The 16355-nt window shown below is 46.2% G+C and overlaps 1 protein-coding gene across 1 annotated transcript; it reads right to left on the reverse strand.

Annotated features, from left to right (window-relative positions):
* Positions 1–8711: 8711 nt before the first annotated feature.
* Positions 8712–12649, reverse strand: LOC127341468 (PRA1 family protein F3). The gene is made up of 2 exons (XM_051367322.2): positions 11899–12649; positions 8712–9170 (listed from the first exon to the last, which is right to left on the reverse strand). The coding sequence occupies exon 1, from the start codon at positions 12485–12487 to the stop codon at positions 11900–11902; it is 588 nt and encodes a 195-aa protein (XP_051223282.1). The 5' UTR covers positions 12488–12649; the 3' UTR covers positions 8712–9170; position 11899.
* Positions 12650–16355: the final 3706 nt, after the last annotated feature.

Consider the following 16355-nt stretch of genomic DNA (forward strand, 5'->3'; position numbering starts at 1 on the left):
CTTTCTCACCTATAGCGAAGCTAAAGTCTGTGAGGATTTCGTTAGAAATAGCTGCATTTTTCGATTATGAGATTTGGCAGATGGATGTCAGAACGGCGTTCCTTAATGGTGACATTGAGGAAGAGTGGTATATGGTACAACCCAAAGGTTTTGTCGATCCTAAAAATACTGACAAGGTATGCAAACTTCAGCGTTCCATTTATGGACTGAAGCAAGCATCCCGGAGTTGGAACCGACGCTTTGATAAGGTGATCGAAGAGTTCGGGTTTATATAGTGTCATGGAGAGGCCTGTATTTTCAAGAAAGTGAGTGGGAGCTCTGTAGCGTTCCTGATATTATATGTAGATGACATATTATTGATTGGGAATGATATAGAACTATTAAGCAGTGTAAAAGGTTATTTGAATAAGTGTTTTTCAATGAAAGATCTTGGTGAAGCAGCGTACATTTTAGGTATCAAGATTTATAGAGATAGATCAAGACGCCTAATAGGGCTTTCACAGAGTACATACCTGGACAAGATTCTAAAGAAGTTTAGAATGGATGAAAGCAAGAAAGGGTTCTTGCCTGTGTTGCCAGGTAAGGTCTTGAGTAAAACTCAAGGTCCGGCTACGGCAGAGGAAAGAGAGAGGATGAATTAGATCCCCTATGCCTCGGCAGTGGGCTCTATCATGTATGCCATGCTGTGTACTAGACCGGATATCGCACATGCTGTTAGTTTGACCAGCAGATATTAAAGTGATCCAGGAATGGAACACTGGACAGCGGTCAAGAATATCCTGAAGTACTTGAAAAGGACTAAGGATATGTTTCTTTGTTATGGCGGTGACCAAGAGCTCGTTGTAACCAGTTACACCGATGCAAGTTGCAACACTGATCATGATGACTCTAAGTCTCAGTCTGGGTACGTGTTTATATTGAATGGTGCTGCAGTAAGCTGGAGTAGTTCCAAGCAGTGCACGGTGGCGAAGTCTTCAACTGAATCGGAATACATAGCGGCTTCGGAGGCTTCATCGGAAGCGGTATGGATGAAGAATTTCATTGTTGAGCTTGGTGTGGTTCCTAGTGCATTGGACCCACTAGTCATCTATTGTGACAACATGGGTGCCATCGCCAATGCACAAGAACCAAGGTCACACAAGAAACTGAAGCATATCAAGCTGCGTTTTCATTCGATTCGCGAGTACATCGAAGATGTTGAAGTAAAGATTTGCAAAGTACACACAGATCTGAATGTGGCAGATCCGTTGACTAAAGCTCTCCCTAGGGCAAAGCATGACCAACACCAGAATGTCATGGGTGTTAGGTACCTTACAATGTAATCTAGATTATTGACTCTAGTGCAAGTGGGAGACTGTTGGAGATATGCCCAAGAGGCAATAATAAAGTGGTTATTATATATCTTTATGTTTATGATACATGTTTACATACCATGCTATAATTGTATTAACCGAAACATTGATACATGTGTGTTATGTGAACAACAAGGAGTCCCTAGTAAGCCTCTTGTATAACTAGCTTGTTGATTAATAGATGATCATAGTTTCATGATCATGGACATTGGATGTTATTAATAACAAGGTTATGTCTAGATGAATGATATAATGGACACACCCATTTAAGCGTAGCATAAGATCACGTCATTAAGTTCAATTTGCTATAAGCTTTCGATGCATAGTTACCTAGTCCTTCGACCATGAGATCATGTAAATCACTTATACTGGAAGGGTACTTTGATTACATCAAACGCCACTGCGTAAATGGGTGGTTATAAAGGTGGGATTAGGTATTCGGAAACTATGAGTTGAGGCATATGGATCAAGAGTGGGATATTGTCCATCCCGATGACGGATAGATATACTCTGGGCCCTCTCGGTGGAATGTCGTCTGATTAGCTTGCAAGCATGTGACTTGGTCACAAGAGATGACATACCACGGTATGAGTAAAGAGTACATGTCGGAGACGAGGTTGAACAAGGTATGGAGATACCGATGATCAAACCTCGGACAAGTAAAATATCGCGTGACAAAGGTAATCGGTATCATATGTAAATGGTTCAATCGATCACTAAGTTATCGTTGAATGTGTGGGACCCATTATGGATCTCTAGATCCCGCTATTGTTTATTGGTCGGAGAAGAGTCTCAACCATTTCTACATAGTTCACGAACCGTAGGGTGACACACTTAAGGTTTGATGTCGTTTTAAGTAGATATGGAATATGGAATGGAGTTCGAACGTTTGTTCGGAGTCTCGGATGGGATCCAGGACATCATGAGGAGGTCCGGAATGGTCCGGAGAATAAGATTCATATATAGGAAGTCATTTTCTAAGTTTGAAAATGATCCGGTGTATTTATGGAAGGTTCTAGAAGGTTCTAGAGAAGTCCCACCAACCTTGGTCGGCCAGTCAAAGGGAGGAGGAGTCCCAGGTGGACTCCACCTAAGGGGGCCGGCCACCCCACCAAGGAAAGGGGGGAGTCCCACCCTGAGTAGGTTTCGTCCATATGGCAGTTTTTGAATTGGGGTCTGATACGTCTCCAATGTATCTATAATTTCTGATGTTCCATGCTTGTTTTATGACAATACCTACATGTTTTGTTCACACTTTATATCATTCTGATGCATTCTCCGGGACTAACCTATTGACGAGATGCCGAAGTGCCAGTTCCTGTTTTCTGCTGTTTTTGGCTTCAGAATAACTAGTAAGGAAATATTCTCGGAATTGGACGAAATCAACGCCCAGCATCTTATAATTCCACGAAACTTCCAGAACACCCGAGAGGCACCAGAGGAGGGCCACAGGGGGCCCACACGTGTGGCCGGCGCGGCCAAGGAGCCAGGCGCGCCGCCCTACTGTGTGGTGGCCCCGTCAGCCTTCCGACTCCGCCTCTTCGCCTATTTAAGCCTTCGTGACCTAAAACTTCGACACGGAAAAGCCACGGTACGAGAAACCTTCCAGAGCCGCCGCCATCGCGAAGCCAAGATCTGGGGGACAGAAGTCTCTGTTCCGGCACGCCGCCGGGACGGGGAAGTTCCCCCGGAAGGCATCTCCATCGACACCACCGCCATCTTCATCAACGCTGCTGTCTCCCATGAGGAGGGAGTAGTTCTCCCTCGAGGCTAAGGGCTGTACCGGTAGCTATGTGGTTAATCTCTCTCTCTCCATGTACTTCAATACAATGATGTCACGAGCTGCCTTACATGATTGAGATCCATATGATGCTTTGTAATCTAGATGTCCTTATGCTATTCAAGTGGATTTTACTTATGTGATCTCCGGAGACTCCTTGTCCCACGTGTGTAAAGGTGACAGTGTGTGCACCGTGTGGGTCTCTTAGGCTATATTTCACAGAATACTTATTCACTGAGTTATGATTTGAGTTGGATGTTATCTTGCCAGACAGTAATTCAGAATAGCATAGTGAAGTGCTTATTTATATTCCTTTATGATTGCAATGAGCTTTGTATCACTATTAATCTATGTGCTACTCTAGTGATGTTATTAAAGTACTCTATTCCTCCTTCATGATGTAATGGCGACAGTGTGTGCATCATGTAGTACTTGGCGTAGTTTATGATTGTGATCTCTTGTAGATTATGAAGTTAACTATTACTATGATGGTATAGATGTGAGCTATTCCTCCTTTCATAGCCTGATGGTGATAGTGTGCATGCTATGTTAGTACTTGGTATAATTGTGTTGGTCTATCATGCACTCTAAGGCTATTTAAATATGAATATCGAATGTTGTGGAGCTTGTTAACTCCGGCATTGAGGTGCTCTTGTAGCCCTACACAATTAGTGGTGTTCATCATCCAACAAGAGAGTGTAGAGTGGTTTTATTATGTGATCAATGTTGAGAGTGTCCACTAGTAAAAGTATGATCCCTAGGCCTTGTTTCCAAATACTGCAATCATCGCTTATTTACTGTTTTACTGCATCTTTACTTCCTGCAATATTACTACCATCAACTGCACGCCAGCAAGCTATTTTCTGGTGCCGTTACTACTGCTCATATACATTCATACCACTTGTATTTCACTATCTCTTCGCCGAACTAGTGCACCTATACATCTGACAAGTGTATTGGGTGTGTTGGGGACACAAGAGACTTCTTGCATTGTGATCGCTTAGCTCTAGTTGTTGTTGTTCTTGCAATTAGTTGAGCCTAGCATATTTAGGGGTTGTGCTTGTAAACTAAACGTTAGTTTAATTCCGCATTCTTACAAGCCAAATCCGTAAGAGATTTTAAACGCCTATTCACCCCACCTCTAGGAGACATCTCGTCCTTTCATCAAGGTGGGCTACATGAAAGTAATTGGATTGGATGGGTGTTTCTTCAAAGGGGTGGTGAAAGGGGAACGTCTATGTGCCATTGCAAGAGATGCAAATAACCAGATGTATCCACTTGCTTGGGCTGTGGTGGAGCAAGAAACCAATGAAACATGGAAGTGGTTTATTGGGTTGCTAATCAAGTATCTTGACATTAACAATAGTGGCGCGGGATGGGTGTTTATCTCTGACCAGTAGAAAGGCCTGATCAATGTAATGAAAGATTACTTACCAGCTGCAGAACACGGGATGTGTGTCAGGCACATATATGCAAATTGGAGGAAGAAGCATAGATCTCATGAATGGAAGAATTTTTTGGGAAGTGGCCAAAGCTTCAAACCAGCAAGACTTCAATTACTACAAGGCCAAGCTAGCACAAGAGACACCAGAAGGGGCCAAGGATATTATGAGGACAGAGCCAGTTCATTAGGCAAGGGCTTTCTTTCCAGTGGGAGCCAATTGTGAGTCTATGGATAATAACCTATGTGAGTCATTTAACCATTCAATTGTTGATGGCAGATTTTACCCTATCATTTCCATGCAAGAAAAAATAAGGAAGAAAGTCATGGTGAGAATTCAAGAACAAATAGAGAAAGGTGAGAAGATCACAGGTCAAAATATGCCATGGCATATTTAAGAAGCTAAAAAAGAGTATTGCAAGGACACAGTGGCTAGAAGTGCTCTGGAATGGAGAAAATGGCTTTGAAGTGAAGCACATTACAGGAAGAGGAAGGCAATACAATGCTAATTTACAGAATAGGACATGTTCATGTGGTTACTTTCAGCTAGCTGGTCTTCCTTATCACCATGCCATTGAAGCTATATACAAGTGTCAAAAGCAAATTGATGATTTCATTCACCCTTGCTACTCTGTTGATGTGTTCAAGAAAATATATGGGTGACGAGGGATTAACTCGTCAATGCCTACAGATTGTAGACATAGGGTTTCGTAGAAAGTAGAGGGCAAGTAGATCTCGAAGGTTCAGCCGAACAAAGGTGCTCAACTCAAGATTATGGTGGCTTCGGTTACAATGATTTTGATCCCTTCTTTCTCCCTCGGCTTCTCCTATATATAGGAGGCGAAGCCGAGGCTTTCCGTGTCGTAAAGTTACAAACTATCCGAGCCGTGTTGGGCCTTTCCTATATTGATACAAGTTTCCTATTACAACTCTACTTTCCTAACTCGAAGATTCTTGACCTTCTGGGCCTCCAAAGTTTCGAGTCCATGGGCTTCATGCTTCCTTATAGAGCCGGGGTACTTTATTCGGCATGCATGTTAGGCATACCTATGTCAATGGGCACTAATTGGAATCAGTTGAGGGTGAAGAGTTGTGACTAGTTTCTCCTAATCCTAGGCCTCAAGCTCCAGAGTATTTAAGAATGCCAGGAAGACCTAAGAAGAATAATAAGAAGAGAGAAGAAACTGAGAAGCCTCTTGGTAAGAAGATGAGCAAGCATGCCACCATCATCAAGTGTTCTCTGTGTGGCACAAATGGACATAACATGTCAGGTTGCAAATCTAACCCAGATATATAGAGGAAAAAAATATAAAGCTCATCTTACCAAAAAAAAAATCCAATAAGGTATGACTTACTGAATTCTACATGCAATTATGCTTCTAGTTACAGTACTACAACCTATATATACATTAATGCATTACTTTTGATGCTTATATTTCAGGGAACTCAAACAAGTGCATCTGGGGGTGCTACCCCAAGAGTCGTTCCAGCTAAATCAACTCAAACCAGTGTATCTGGACCTGCCAGAGGGAGAGGAACATCTAGGAACACTTTCAAACCTCCAAGAAAAAGAGCTGATGCACAATCAGAACCTGGATAATCTTCAGCACCATCACAACCAGCTGCTGCCAGAGGCAGAGGAAGTGGAGCAAAAAGGGGAAGACGGCCCACATTTGCACATCCAACCTATGCTTACTTCACATGCAGTGGAAACTATCAGGCTAGTTAACTTATGTTCATGTTGCAGTCTTCAAAACACTCTCAGTTATGCTGCAACCATTACTGCTTTTGTGTTCTCAACTATGTCAGAGGTTCCAATGTATGAACCATGCTAGTGTTGCAATGTTATGCGTTTGGGTTGTGAACTCTATCAAATTGTTGCTTTTGGATAAATTTGTTTCCATGTATTTGTTACTGAACAATCTATTTGCACTCAACTGAAATGCTCTGAAACGTAGCAATAACCAGTACATAATATTCAGTCAACCAGTACATAGTACTCTAGGGAACTCAAACCAGTACATAGGTAGGATTTTTTGTTCATAGCAACTACTAACTTGCCCACTAGAACATCATCAGCAACATTACATCACTGAATTAACACTTTGCTTGCGACTAAACCTAACATAAATACAAAAAACAGAAACACCACTTTCTTGTATTTGTTCTTCATTGCATCTAGCTCTGAATTCTTGTGCTTCAACTAATCTTGCAGGTCAAGAACCATGTCATCTCTTCCACTTGATCTTCAAATCTAGAAGAAACATTCCCACCCCCTCGCAGCCTCCAGACTTCATCTCTCGGATCTCCAATGAGTTCGCTGTAAAACTTCGGCAAAGGCAGGTCATGCCATTCAACATAGCCACAACCACCTTGCTGTTCAATTCAAACAACCAAAATCAATGGCAGACAAAAGGAGAACTGGGCATAAAGAGAGAATAGAGACGAGATTCGAACTGACCATGGCATCCACACACGCATAGTACCTCCTGCTTGGGTTGTGAAAGCTCCAGGAGATCAATCTAGGAGCCTTCCTCGGCGGATTGCAGCGGCAGAGCTTCACATCCTCGTATGCCATGGCGCTCTGACGATCGGCAACCTCAATTCCGGCCCTCTCCTTCTTCCGCTAGCTCGAGCGAAGCCAGGAGCAGAATCGCCTGAAGCCCACGACATTGTCCCGCCCGTGCTCGCCGCAGTGGACCGCCGCCTGAATCGCCTAAAATCATCTCCGCCTCTTCACGAACCCTAATTTTATTACCCACTTTTCTCTATCTCGCTCCCAACCCGCGCGCCGGTTAAGTAATCGCTTGGAATCGCTCACTACCTGGCCCACCACTTACATAAATCCCAGCCAATATTTACCACGTCAGCATTTTACTTGCTAAACCAGCGTCAAGGTTCAGATTAAACCGGGATTTGTGAGATGAGGGTTCAAACGACAGGATTTGGACGTTGGGGTTCAAACTGCAGAACCACTACGAATTCAAGGTTTAAAATGGACTTTTTCCTAATAAATACCCTATTTGTACCACCGAACAGAATAACCATCGTGTCGCCCTGTTTTGCTCGACGCTGTATCAGACATCAACATACCTGGCCGCACACATCCGAGGGGAATTGGACGGTCCAGAAAACGAGAGCATTTGTGCTCGGGACCAGAAACACCCTGTCCGATTTTTTTTTCAAAAATAGCGGCCCATTTGAGATAACCTAGAACAAACAACACAGAACTGCACCAGTTGCACGTAAGTTTCACATTTAGGAACAAGACCGCAAAAACCACTTAGAAGTCGTTTGGAAGCCAGGCTTTCATTTCATTTGTAGCATTTTGAAATAAATACATGCATTCATTTCATTTACATTGTAATTCCAGAAATGGACACTTGTTTGGTTGTCACAGGAATTGCAAATAACAACATAATTCAATATTGAATTTGTAAATGGTTTCCACAAGAATTGCAAATGACAAGTCTCAGCTTGGAATTGTGTTTACCCATGGTGTCATTTTGCTGGATTTCCTAAATGAAATGATGACCCAATTTTGTGACAACCAAACAGCCCACCTATGGAATTCCAAAATGAATTCCAGAATTCCAGATCCAAATGATGGATACCAAACGAATGTATTTCTCATGTTACGGAACAGGATTCCAAAACTATAGGCCGTAAAACAGAGTGCAGTTCCTACATTGAAATGGTTTCCAATATGCTCAACTTGTCTGTAGACATAGTAATCACAAGGATAGCACGAAACGGGGACAATCTCTTCGGAGTTGTTTGGAAGCCAGGTTTTCATTTTATTTGTAGCATTTTGAAATGAATACATGCATTCATTTCATTTACATTGTAATTCCAGAAATGGACACTTGTTTGGTTGTCACAGGAATTGCAAATGACAACATAATTCAATATTGAATTTGTAAATGGTTTGAATTGCAAATGACAAGTCTCAGCTTGGAATTGTGTTTACCCATGGTGTCATTTTGCTGGATTTCCTAAATGAAATGATGACCCAATTTTGTGACAATCAAATAGCCCACCTATGGAATTCCAAAATGAATTCCAGAATTCCAGGCCCAAATGATGGATACCAAACGAATGTATTTCTCATGTTACGGAACAGGATTCCAAAACTATAGGCCGTAAAACAGAGTGCAGTTCCTACATTGAAATGGTTTCCAATATGCCCAACTTGTCTGTAGACATAGTAATCACAAGGATCGCACGAAACGGGGACAATCTCTTACAAACAAGACGGCGTGTAGAAGATAAACCAGGTGAGAGATCAGAAATGCCATGACTGATACAGGTTTCTGGGCCAACTGAATTCTCAAACCCGGAAGAGCAGTTTTTTCCCCCTCTCCTCCAAACTTGTACATGTGAACAAGGGAAAAGCTTTGCAGTGCCCGCAATCTTTACAGTTTACAACACTCCATCATCACTGCATCCAGAACTTCTGAAAACCCAGCGTCATGAAGATTACGAACAAACCACCAGCTACAAGTTCTTCATGACGACTGAGCCAACAATGCTGAACTTACACTCCTGGAATACTTGGAAAAGAAGATAGGGCCAGGAGAATCAATGTACTCATGTCCTGCAAACAGAAGGTAGGTATCTATAAGGCTTCGTTCGGTTGCAGTGGATTAAATCCACTAGAGGGTCTGTCCCTGCGAGTATTTGGGTGAACCCCGAACCATCACCCCAATCCTCACTACTTTTCTCCCCACAACCCCTACTAATCTCCCCAATTTGTTTCTATTCGGTTAATCCCTGCAGTCACCAAGTACCACAGAGAATGGCGGGCAGCAAGCAGCACAGGTGATAGGCAGTGGAGAGAGACTACTTGCGCGGAGACGGAGAAGCATCGCTGCTGTGAGCTCGAAGAATACGCGCCGCCGTCAGCTGCGGGACGGCTCGCGCCGCCGTCGGCTCCAGGACACGTCACCTTCGCCGTCGGCTCAAGGACGCGGCGCCGCCGGCTGCAGCTCCAGGACGCGTCACCGTCGCCGCCGGATCCAGGACGCGGTGTTGTCGCCAGCTGCAGGACGCGTCTTGTCGTCCCCGATCCAGGACGCATCGCCGCTGCCGGCTCCAAGATGCGTCGCCGCCGCCGCCAGCTCCAATACGCGTCGCCGCCGCCGCCGCTAGCTCCAAGCGTTGATGCAGCCATGGCTGCAGCCCGCAGAACACGTCGCTTCCGCCGCCGTCAGCTGCAGGACGCCTCGCCGCCGCCCCCCTTCCAGGATGCGTCGCCACCACCGCTCAACTTGCGAGAGGACTTTTTCTGGTCGTTTCGGGGAACTGTTCCACGAGGCAGGAGGCGATTTTTATTTCCCCGGTGGTTTGGAGGAGATCGGGGTGGATTGGGCCGGGAAATTTCTCGCCCAGGTGTTAACCGAACGCATCAATGGAGTTGGGCCGGAAATTATCCCGGCGGGACTGAACCACGTGCTTTGACCGGGAATGAGACACGAACCCCGCCGGGATGGGAATAACCGAACAAGGCCTAAGTCAGTTCTCACATGGACTGCACCCAAGCAAATTAGCAGATTAAGCAGAACTTGCAGGCCATAATGTATACATTCAACATTACTGCGTATTTATTCAGCACAACATAACCATGTCAGATGAGATTGTTGATGTAAAATATTCATGAACTTTTAGCATTCAGCAAAAGAAGAATTACACATGGCAAATATATAGAAGTTCAAACTCTTGGTAAACTACTACTCTTGGCCTCAAGTTCGATAGAAGGACAAGAAAGGTGAAGAAATAAATGCTAGTGGTCAGCCAGACCGGTAGCCCGTAGGCAATGAGATTGATGTCGAAGGTGTTACAGATAGTCGGTTCGGTATTGTATTTGTTGCGTATATATCGATGTGTACTGTACAGTCGGTTTAGGTATCCTTGTTGTACAAGTTGATCATTATCTCTAACAGAAGGAAGGCATTACTCTCATGTAAATCCCATTAACAATCATCAACTGGAGAAACAAACGTAGGAGTACTAGAGGAAATGCTCGGGAGGAGCCAGACACAAGAATGCACAAATAAGGAAAAGCATAAAACTGTGACTACAAAGTACAAAGAATGGATCCTCTAAAAAAAATGCTAAGGAATGGTTACTGAGTCCATGAGAAACATCCATCAACTGGAAAGTGAAATTGGAAAATACACATGCTTCTGAAAGTGTGATGATTGTGCCCTAAAATTTAAAGCACGTTCCAAAACTTAAAACAGTTGCTCTGTAACTGCTAAGCTAATTCAATTGTTTGGTTAGCTGTACCTCTCTCATGCCAACAGAAGTGAGGATTATTGCCTCCCACAACTTCCAAAACTGGCTCTTAGTGAATGACCTATTGGACCACATCTGTCTCTCAGACTATTTTCTAACTTGTCGCATAACATCCATCTCCTTGTGGCTGGCACTTACAATAATTCTGCTCTCCGTGTAAGAACAAGCACATAGATACCCAATTGGCAACTATTAACAGGGAGGTACCCTATGGCCACAGGCTGTAAAGAGATGACATGATTGTTACAACTATTCTGAATGCATATCATGTCATATCATTGAGGACACCTGATAGCAACAACTGCTTTCAGGTACCACAAAATCCACGTGTTGCCAATCAAAATTCTTTACCAGTATTTTCTGCAATTCTCCAAGTATCAGCATGCACTTAAAACCATGCTTAGAGGTTTGTTTTCCTCTTTGTTACACGATAGTACAAATCTGATACACTGCAGTTTAAGGGACTTCTGAAACCAATGTGCTGTCAATCAATTTTGATTTACTGAACATGTTATGCTGTTGAATAAGTTCTGCAGACACAGAGAGGCTTTCTAGACCAACCACATTTGGGAGTTTTCTGTGTTTTCTATATTACAAGTTAGTGACAAATCAGATACAGTTCAGTTTGAGAGACCTGTGTGAAAACACAAGATGTCTCAATCTCACTTTTAGGAAGGCAGTATTTCCATTACCCGTGAAAGAAAATAGGATCAGTTGGCCATGAACTTCTAACAAACAAAACAATTAGCATGACTGTGACAATCTGAGATCCAATTGCACAATTATTGCTCTATCTATGGTATCAACTATACGGGTAAAATGTAGAAAACAGACGATAAGCGTCATGGATTTGAAGTCACCCATATCAATGATAATTTCAATCGTGTTCAGAAGCAACAATAGCACAACAAAAAACACAATACCAAATTATACACCAATCCTGTAATGTGGTAGGAAGAACAGAAATGCGTAGACAGCAATAAACAATACTATGGGCGGACAACGAACCAAGAGTCGGAGAGTCTTACACTAGTGCGATGGCTGCTGCGGCATTGGGGCGTACCAGCGTCCGACTTCCTCGTCGACATTGTCCTCCGGCCTGTGCAGCGCGGCGTGCACAACGACGAGCACGAATCCGACGAGCAGCGACGTGAGGATGTTGGTGGTGGCGCCGGTGAGCAGGAGGAGGCCGAGCGTGACGGCGGCGAGGACGGCGAGGACGGCGCCGTCGCCGACGACGCGGCCGAAGAGGACGATGGGGTCGTCGCGGAGGAAGTAGAGGCCGAGCCAGGCGACCATGCAGACGAGGAAGACGATGAGGGAGACGGGGTGGTAGATGAGGGAGAGGAAGACGACGACGAGGACGACGATGGCGTAGTTCATGGCGAAGTGGGCGAGGTTGGCGCGCACGCGCAGGTAGGCGTCGGCGAGGGTCGGGGGCAGCCCGAGCGCGTGCGGGTCCGCGAGCTCGCGCCACGGGCGGCGCGTGGCCAGCGCCGTGGCGCCGCGGGCCTTGGCGCGGGAGATGAAGTCGAGCGGGGAGGCGCCGCCGAGGTGGGGCGCCCCCGCGGCGGCGGCGGAGGAGGAGGAGGTGGGTATGGTGCCGTACTTGGACATTGTCGCCGGCGGCGAGGGGCGGGCTGCGGTGGTTGGATCCGGGAGCCGGGAGGGGAGGGGAGGAGACTCGAGAGGGATCAGGCGGAAGGCGATGGGATTAACGAAATCGGGAGGGTGGGGAACGGCTGCCGTACGCGTACAGGGAGGCTTCCCGGTACACGACACGGCAACGTGAACTTCGAGGGCATTCTGGATGGCAGCTGCCGTCACCTTTTTCGCAAATTTTGCCAACGATGTAGTATTGAATTTTCTGGTTGTGGCAATCCAGAGAAGAGTTCAAAAGTTTCATAAATTCAGAGAAACCTAGCACGTATATTCAATTGTTGATGCAAGTGTCTTTTCTTGCATTGATTTTTTTGTGTTCGAAGCAATCAAGGTGTAAAAAAACCGGACCGAAATTGCAAATTGATCTTGGTCTATTTTTTCAGCAAAAGCAATTGCCGTTTTCATAAACTAGCACAGTGGCCCTCGCAAATGCAAGAGCATCATTCTTAGTAATTTGAAAGTATAGTTAGTTATGGTTTTTTATGCAAATATGCATATCTCCTACACTTATTCCATAAATGTTAAATATGCATCATTTTATACATGGACACATTAGTGTAGGTGTTATTTCGACCATTTCTTTTTATGGTAATTACTACTTGTTGTTATTAGTACTATTGATAGTAGTAGCATAGCTAATGTATTATCACTTAATAAAAATAGTAATTCAAAAGTGTGATGAAATATAGATATCACAATTTTAGAATGCCACTCCCAAATAAAGTATTGCCAAATTGCATTATTGTACTCTTTTATAATAATAAGCGTTGCAAAATTGTATCGTTGATAACAGAAAAATATAGGAATCTATTGGATTGTCTATGCACCATTGATAATTTAAATAAAAATTAATATTGATTGTTCTTTTAGTTTTACTAGAAAAAATACCCGTGCGTTGCTACGGCACGCCTCATGATGCTTCGCTTCTCCAATGTCGCTGCTACCGTATGTTGCTATGGTGCCTTGTTCTTGCTGCTCAGGTTAGGCATCGGCGATGAAGTACGCGCGATTGGCGGCCCCCAACATCACAACTGCTTAGTTGAGGCATCGACGACCAAGAACGCGTGGCCGACGGTGCCTTTGGCCAATCCTATCACTACCAGAATCCAGCCCATTTTGCTAGGGTGAGGCAGGCATAATCTGGGCTGGGCTTTTTTTTTTCTTGTTTTCTATATAAGACATGTGGGCTGGGCCAAATCTTAGGGTGGGCCTTGCCCCACCCTTCCATCCTGTTGGCTCCGCCACTGCCAGCACCGGTTTGGGAGGATCAAATCACTGGTCTCTGCCGACACCAACCTAGAATCATGTCGCCACGGCCTACCCCACCCGAGCTAGTATGGATGCACTACACCAAAAAACTTCAGTTGATGGCGGATCTGCTATAGAATCCTCCCCCACTCGGCCTACTGTGGCACCTGGTCCACACTAATTTTTTGGATGCAGGATGTTGTAACTTTCACAGTCATTAATCCCAAAGCACAAGACAACCATTTTATTCATAAAATAAGACACAAAAAATCGTTGCTATAGTAGAGTTGCAGTGCTTACCTGCACCGGTCACGTCCGAGTAGATCAGGTCCCCTTTGGGCAGGAGCATTTCGAACACCTCGAACCCCAACCAGACCTCGCTGCACTTGCGTAGGCATCCATCAGCGCGTTGCCGGTGATCTGCTTGTGCCTCATGTTAGCAAACAATTTAAACTTGAATTTTTTTCATAAAACTTAAATTCATAGATAGTTCGACCATAGTAGGCCATTGTCTGTACAAAATTTAAAGAAACATAGAAAATTAAAAAAAAAACTAATTCTAATAGCCGCCATGGCCGAGGCCTAGGCGGCGGTACATCGCCGCCGCGTAGTCCTCCTCGTCGTTGATGGGCTCCTGCTTCAAAGGGCGGAAGGAGCTGCAGCCTTGCCTTGAGGTAGCGGCCTGCTCGACGGGCCAGTGTTGTCGTCGTCGACGTTGATGTAGAGGCCGAGGCGCGCGAGCCGCTCGGCCTCCAAGTGGCGGTGCTCCACCGCGCTCCAGGGCTCGACCCACTCGTCGGTCTCCTAGGAGGAAGTCTGCTCGGCGAGGCGGAGGCCTGGTAACTCCTCGAGGTCGTCCTCCACTTTGAGTCCAATGGCCGCATGCGCGTCGATGTTGCGGACGCAGGCGAGCAGGCGCAGATGGCGAGCACGGTGTGGAAGGCGGGGAGGAAGAAGGCTGGTTCGATGCCGCTAATGACGTGGGCCCGAGACGACCTGGCGTTTCCCGTGCCTTCTCAACCTTTCCTTCCCGCCAACGTGCGTTGCGCTGGTGCCCCTGCTAGCCTCCCAATGCCCCCCGCTAGCCTTCCCGTTCGTTGGTTCAGCCTGGAAGCGCCTGATAACTCGTTGAGCCATGCTGGCACCAAACCCAAATTAGGGGGGCCGGCTGGGCGCGATTTTTAGTGCCGACACGCCCATACGACTATAGGAGTCCTCCCGAGTGAAGTGTTTTTTTTTTTGCATATAGGTAGCTTTGATCTGATCATCTTTACAGAGTGCATGCCACAGGGGAAAGATTCAGATACACGTCCACGAGTAGTACAATTGCACTTCAAATTTCAGCAAAAACATATGCACTGTCCCAAGACCAGAGTTCCTGAGCTGACATGAAAATATGACCGGAATTCTCAAGCGGAGAGAAGGATTTGTTCAATCGGACAAGAATATCAAGCAAAACATGACGTACTCAAACAATTTGGTGGGAGGAACCGAACTAATCTGGGCGTGAGTCCACGCCAGCTCTCGCGGTCCAGTGAGCTCGATGCAGTGGATTGGAAGGTGGCTCCGGTATGTTAGATGAAGTGGATTGGAGGGCGGCTCAGGTGATCTCGATGCAGTCAATTGGAGGCCGGCTCCGGCTGGCTTGAAGCACTGGATTGGAGGGCGGCGCCGGCAATCAGGAGACAGGGGATTGGCAGCTGCGAGCTCAAGGCAGATGATCTCTTGATCTGACCCCCCGCGTGGTCGACCTCCCTCCCCTATTTTCTCCGTCTCATCTCCCCACGCAGACTCCGCTGCCGCTGTGTTTCCCTGGCCGCCAGCGCATCCTATGCCGTTGCAGCTCTGGCCGAAGCATCTATTCGAGACCTCCCCGCAACCATGCAACCGCACGCTGCCCCGGCCTCCACTTTCTTCCTCTCGGGCGTTCCCCTGCAACCGAGGTCGTGCGCCGCTGCCGGCTTCGCTCGACCCTATCACATGCTGCTCTCCGAACGGGGAGCACAAGAATTTCAGTCGATTTCTACTTCACGGCGGCGGGAACTCGGGCGGTGCACGACGGTGGCGTGCTGGGCCTGCCTGAGTAGGGGGCGGGAGGTTGGGGCAGGCGGCGGCGCTGTGGCCGGCAGGCGTCCTCAGGGAGAGAAGAGAAAGCGGGCGGCGACGCGGAGAAGAGGGTTTTTTCCGCTGATTATAAACGAAGCGTTATAACTAACGGGTGGTAGAGGGGGGAAATTTCCACCAACTTCAGGGGCAATTTCGAGAACCTTTAATCCAAACGTTTTTCACTTATGGGTGGCATTGGTGGGTAATTTTGTACCAACTTTGAGGGCAGTTTTAAGTTGAACGAACGATCGAGGGAGAAACCCTTTTGCTTTTATTATTAGGTACTAGCAAAAGTGCCCGTGCGTTGCACCGGAGGGGCTTCGTCGGAGAGAAGATGCATGTGGGTGGCGCGACTCTCTGTGGGTGCAGGATTCCTCCCCCGATGGATGCGCGTGGAGAGAGCCAGTGGCCGAGGCGCGGGTTCATCCCACCGGCGGTGGGCAGCGAGAAGCATGTGCGGCGTAGGATC

Source organism: Lolium perenne, chromosome 3 (genome assembly GCF_019359855.2).
Source record: "Lolium perenne isolate Kyuss_39 chromosome 3, Kyuss_2.0, whole genome shotgun sequence".
In the NCBI taxonomy this organism is placed as follows: Eukaryota; Viridiplantae; Streptophyta; class Magnoliopsida; order Poales; family Poaceae; genus Lolium; species Lolium perenne.